General features: G+C 45.8%; 1 protein-coding gene across 3 annotated transcripts in view; it reads left to right on the top strand.

Annotated features, from left to right (window-relative positions):
• The window catches only part of LOC109900969 (1-phosphatidylinositol 4,5-bisphosphate phosphodiesterase beta-1), a 245,935-nt gene that overhangs the window by 150,280 nt on the left and 89,556 nt on the right, over positions 1-6,099 (top strand). For all 3 annotated transcript variants that reach the window (XR_004211942.1, XM_020496905.2, XM_031837515.1), the window contains exons 10-11: positions 2,903-3,049; positions 5,569-5,726. Coding sequence is in view for 2 of the 3 variants with exons in the window: in XM_020496905.2 (XP_020352494.2) it covers positions 2,903-3,049; positions 5,569-5,726 (305 nt within the window). In the remaining variant the exon portion in view is untranslated. The remainder of the gene's footprint in view (positions 1-2,902; positions 3,050-5,568; positions 5,727-6,099) is intronic.

The following is a 6,099-nucleotide window of genomic DNA, read 5'->3' as shown; positions in this document are numbered from 1 at the left end:
GTGGCTGTGCGGTTAAGAGAGGCTAATTGGCTGCTTGTGTTTGTATTTATTTCCCTGGCTATAAAGATCATTGATCAAAGGGTATTGGTTTAGTGTGTGTGTGTGTGGGTTTAGTGTGCGTGTGTGTGTGTTTAGTGTGCGTGTGTGTGGGTTTAGTGTGCGTGTGTGTGGTTTTAGTGTGTGTGTGTGTGTGGTTTTAGTGTGCGTGTGTGTGGGTTTAGTGTGTGTGGGTTTAGTGTGCGTGTGTGTGGGTTTAGTGTGCGTGTGTGTGAGTTTAGTGTGTGTGTGGGTTTAGTGTGCATGGGTTTAGTGTGCGTGTGTGTGGTTTTAGTGTGCGTGTGTGTGGTTTTAGTGTGCGTGTGTGTGGGTTTAGTGTGTGTGGGTTTAGTGTGCGTGTGTGTGGGTTTAGTGTGCGTGTGTGTGGGTTTAGTGTGCGCGTGTGTGGGTTTAGTGTGTGCGTGTGTGGGTTTAGTGTGCGTGTGTGTGGGTTTAGTGTGCATGTGTGTGGGTTTAGTGTGCGCGTGTGTGGGTTTAGTGTGCATGCGTTTAGTGTGCGTGTGTGTGGTTTTAGTGTGCGTGTGTGTGGTTTTAGTGTGCGTGTGTGTGGGTTTAGTGTGTGTGGGTTTAGTGTGCGTGTGTGTGGGTTTAGTGTGCGCGTGTGTGGGTTTAGTGTGCGCGTGTGTGGGTTTAGTGTGTGTGGGTTTAGTGTGCGTGTGTGTGGGTTTAGTGTGTGCGTGTGTGGGTTTAGTGTGCGCGTGTGTGGGTTTAGTGTGCGCGTGTGTGGGTTTAGTGTGCGTGTGTGTGGGTTTAGTGTGCATGTGTGTGGGTTTAGTGTGCGTGTGCGTGGGTTTAGTGTGCGCGTGTGTGTGTTTAGTGTGCGTGTGTGTGGGTTTAGTGTGCATGTGTGTGGGTTTAGTGTGCGTGTGTGTGGGTTTAGTGTGCATGTGTGTGGGTTTAGTGTGCGCGTGTGTGGGTTTAGTGTGCATGCGTTTAGTGTGCGTGTGTGTGGTTTTAGTGTGCGTGTGTGTGGTTTTAGTGTGCGTGTGTGTGGGTTTAGTGTGTGTGGGTTTAGTGTGCGTGTGTGTGGGTTTAGTGTGCGCGTGTGTGGGTTTAGTGTGCGCGTGTGTGGGTTTAGTGTGTGTGGGTTTAGTGTGCGTGTGTGTGGGTTTAGTGTGTGCGTGTGTGGGTTTAGTGTGCGCGGGTGTGGGTTTAGTGTGCGTGTGTGTGGGTTTAGTGTGCATGTGTGTGGGTTTAGTGTGCGTGTGCGTGGGTTTAGTGTGCGCGTGTGTGGGTTTAGTGTGCGTGTGTGTGGGTTTAGTGTGCATGTGTGTGGGTTTAGTGTGCGTGTGTATGGGTTTAGTGTGCGCGTGTTTGGGTTTAGTGTGCGCGTGTGTGGGTTTAGTGTGCATGTGTGTGGGTTTAGTGTGCATGTGTGTGAGTTTAGTGTGCGCGTGTGTGGGTTTAGTGTGCGCGTGTGTGGGTTTAGTGTGCATGTGTGTGGGTTTAGTGTGCATGTGTGTGGGTTTAGTGTGCATGTGTGTGGGTTTAGTGTGCATGTGTGTGGGTTTAGTGTGCATGTGTGTGGGTTTAGTGTGCATGTGTGTGGGTTTAGTGTGCATGTGGGTGGGTTTAGTGTGCATGTGTGTGGGTTTAGTGTGCGCGTGTGTGGGTTTAGTGTGCGTGTGTGTGGGTTTAGTGTGCATGTGTGTGTTTAGTGTGCGTGTGTGTGGGTTTAGTGTGCATGTGTGTGGGTTTAGTGTGCGTGTGTGTGGGTTTAGTGTGCATGTGTGTGGGTTTAGTGTGCGCGTGTGTGGGTTTAGTGTGCGTGTGTGTGGGTTTAGTGTGAGTGTGTGTGGGTTTAGTGTGCGTGTGTGTGGGTTTAGTGTGCATGTGTGTGGGTTTAGTGTGCGCGTGTGTGGGTTTAGTGTGCGTGTATGTGGGTTTAGTGTGCGTGTGTGTGTGATGTGTTGGATTTGAAGGGAGCATGTCCGTCATGGGAGTGGGAGCGTTTGAAGCTTCTCATGCACCTGACATGTAAATGCACTCTTTGAATGTCTGTTCTCGATGATATCTGAGTGATTTTAAAACAATAAGCCAACAGCACTTCTCCATTATTACTTCATCCTTTGCCTCTGCGTTGTACGATGGATATTTAATTTGAGTTTTTTTTTTTCATCTTAAGTCATAAACACACACTGGAAGAACACCAGAGTATGGATTGTAGGGTGACTCAGTGTGGGAGTCATAGGTCAGGGTTTGAAGCAGCCTTTGTCCCTGAGATTGATCTCTGTGGCTCTCTAATGTACACCCACACACATACACACTGGGGCCCTCTAATGTTGACATGGATTGATTGAGGGAACCACACACACACACACACACACACACGCACACACACACACACACGCACACACTGATTGATTGAGGGAATGTGTCGATGGCTAATAATGTCAGTGGTGAAACCTTTCCATCCGGGTTACACTTGAGATTTTTCAGCCTGTCTGCTTTTGTTAGCAGCATTAGGACCTAGTTTAAACTCTGCAGGGTTTAGCTTAGTTTAGCTCCAACCTAACACTCAGCTTACACTCTGTACCACAAAACTGACACGATGGACACACATCTTTACCCAGGGTTTGGCTTAGTTTAGCTCCAACCTAACACTCAGCTTACACCCTGTACCACAAAACTGACACGATGGACACACATCTTTACCCAGGGTTTGAGAGGTCCATCTTCCAGTGTCTCCACTTCTCTATTGTCTCTGTTGTTTTGCTCCTCTTGTCATCCTGCAGGTTAGATGTAGGCTTTGCCAAGCATCGGAGCAGTGAGCCTAAGCTACAGTAGCTACAGCGCAACCGGCTACCCTCTGTAAAGTTGTGTGTTTGTGCGTGTGTTCCTACAGGTCAGATCTCAGTGGAGGGCTTCGCCAAGTATCTGAGTAGTGAAGAGAACAGCATCATCCCACCAGAGAAGCTGGACCAGAGTGAAGACATGACCTTACCACTGTCTCATTACTTCATCAACTCCTCCCACAATACATACCTCACAGGTGGGGCGCCTATTTGGAAACTTCGGACACTTTTATTCCAGGTTCTTTATTCAAATACTCTGATTGCTACTAACTTACACATGCTTGAAGGACGTTTTACCTTCCTGTTTCACCTTCCTCTACTGTAAGCCTGTCATCCAACATCGGCCAATAGGGGGCCTTCTCCTCCTGTGTACCTCAGGTGCTTATCCAATCAGCGCTCTCTATGAGACTGACCTCATTCTTATTCATGAGTTCAACATTTCTTCAGACTGGCATGTGGCAGCAATAAGAATAGAAAACCAAAACTACAAAAGGCCATTCTAGCTGCAAAATATATTATTATTCATATATTGAAATGTATTCCGGGGAGATGGATTGCGCATGAAAGTCACTCGTGAATCAAATTTCTCCCGGGCAGAGGAACATTTTATTTCTATAATAGGCTAATGTCAAAGACTGAAAAGGGAAAAATAAATTAAGGGAGATACACAACGTGTTCTTAATTCCCCTTGTCAGGTCTTCTTATTCTTATTCTCCTATTGACACATTGTCTTATTGTATTACACATGAATTAACTAGGCTATGATGAGAAATCATTTCTGGAAGTTAGAGAGAAACTTTACAGGGGCCTTGGCTTGCAGTGTCGTGGAAATGTCCTCTATTTACCAAATCATGAGAGCAAACCACACACAAGTCAGAGTTAGTTATTACAAAGTCCATCTTTAATTATATGAGCTCTATCACAACCCTGTGACTCTCAGATCAATTCAGTGTCTATCAATGAATTCTCTGAGAGCCCCACTACAATGCAACTGAGATCCTTTAATAGCAAAGAACACACATAGTCAGACAGCATAGACATAATAAATCGTTCAGCTTTGTCTCCTTACTCAAACCCTAGAACCATAAACCAACCCTCCATATCAACAGGCATATATCAAATTGTCATTTAGATACAACCAATTCTAAATACAACCAATCTTGGACAAACTCACGGAGAGGATAGAATGATTCCAGACACTGCCATCCTCCTTTCCCCGATGGGAAAAGTAGGGAGTGACTGGCACACAGACACAGTGGAGCAAAAGATATGTTTACACATGATGATACTTTGACCTCTCCCCTCTCTGCGGCCCATGCAACTTAGTCTTGACATAGAACAGATAACTGCCGATGGCCACCACTATAGTACAACAAAATACATTCTTATGAGAAATAACTCATAAGCATATCATGAAAATAAAACATCTTACCTATGTTACCAACCAATTCTGATTATTCCCCAACAGAAGATACTATGAAAATATAGTTCACCAAGCTACCAATCACTTCACACTGGACGACGTTAAGCTACGCTAAACCCTTGAGAAAGATATTGTTTACTTATCTGAAGTTACTTTGGGAAATACATTTTTCATGTGTAAATCCGAAATACAAATTGCAAGAACAAATCACTTGGGGGTGTGGGGGGGGGGGGGGGGGGGTCATACTGTATTTTAACTTGGCCTATACTGTGTGCGTAATTTAGCTGTGTGCGTAATTTAATATAAAAACAATGTTTAAAGTGAGAATTAGGCAGGTCTGAATGCCGAAAAATAAAGGAAATGATTGCCTACTTCACACGTATTTTTTTTTTTGCAAATACATGGTAGCTAGCTACACCGCTACATGTCCAAAAAGTTATTAACTACTCAAAACACTACCAAGATTTGAATTGAATCCAACTATCAACAAGTTGCTGCAAAATGTAGATAGATTACTAGTTGAACAGCATGTAGCTCACTACTCCCCAACACTGTTTGCTTGTTCCATGGCAGAGGAAGACAAGGATATTTCCAATAAGTCATTACTGATTCTTTTCTTGTGGCCAGGGTATTATTATTCCTTCACATTGATCCGCCTGTAATCTCCTTCTTAATAGAACTGTGTGATTCATGCCGTGCTGAAGGCAGAAACTCATTTAGAAGTTAACTTTCCTCTAATGGCGGATGCAGTAATCACCAGGAAGTTGTGTTGTGTTTGTGTGTTGTGTTTGTGTGTCCATTCACGCTCCTTAGGAAGAGATCAAATTGCATTTGTAGAGGAGCTCAGGGGCGCATCCTGAAGTGCGACACGCAGACACACATACCCACATCCACTCAGACACAGATGTGCCTGCGTCTCACGTTGACACTGTTGTCTCCGCGCGGCGGTAATGCGATGCTAATGTCGAGATAATTGCTTTGTTAATGGAGAAAGTGGGGATGAGATCTGCTTGTGCGCTGCGCCGCTGTGTGGAATGCGGTTCTGCTCGTATCCATTTCCCCAATCTAATGGCTAATGTGCTTAATGAGAGCTTGAGATGTGTGGGAATGTCTCGTGTTGACACAGTAGGACTCCTGGATCTCAGAAGGAAATGATGTGGTTATTAACTGTTGAAAGAGCAATGTGTGTGTGTGTGTGTGTGTGTGTGTGTGTGTGTGTGTGTGTGTGTGTGTGTGTGTGTGTGTGTGTGTGTGTGTGTGTGTGTGTGTGTGTGTGTGTGTGTGTGTGTGTAGCGGGCCAGCTGGCAGGTAACTCGTCGGTGGAGATGTACCGCCAGGTCCTCCTGTCAGGGTGTCGCTGTATCGAGTTGGACTGCTGGAAGGGACGCACCACCGAAGAAGAACCTGTCATCACACACGGATTCACCATGACAACTGAAATCTCCTTCAAGGTAAACTGTCTGGGACCAGAGCGATAGAGGAGAGAGAGAGAGAGCGAGAGAGAAAGGAGCAAAGGAGAGAAGGAGGGAGAGGGGTGAGGGAGGAAGAGAGAGATGGAAAGAGAAAGAAAGCAACAGATTGTTTGAGTAACAGGGACACAGAGGGAGCGATGTGCTTGGTGTTTAGTATGGCAGAGAGCAACAGGAGAGAGGGGAGGAGAGAATAATTGAAGCACGGAGGGGTGGAGGAGAGAAGCAGAGGAAAGAACGAATAAGCCCAGGGAGAGGAGAGGAGGAAAGGAGGGAGCCAGGCCTAGGGTGGAGAAGAGATTGATTGATAGAGGGGAATTTAGTCTTTAATGGGAGAACTAAGTGCAAGAGAAGT

The sequence above is a fragment of the Oncorhynchus kisutch genome, linkage group LG12, assembly GCF_002021735.2.
Source record: "Oncorhynchus kisutch isolate 150728-3 linkage group LG12, Okis_V2, whole genome shotgun sequence".
NCBI lineage: Eukaryota > Metazoa > Chordata > Actinopteri > Salmoniformes > Salmonidae > Oncorhynchus > Oncorhynchus kisutch.
This window is presented reverse-complemented; position numbering and strand designations above follow the sequence as displayed.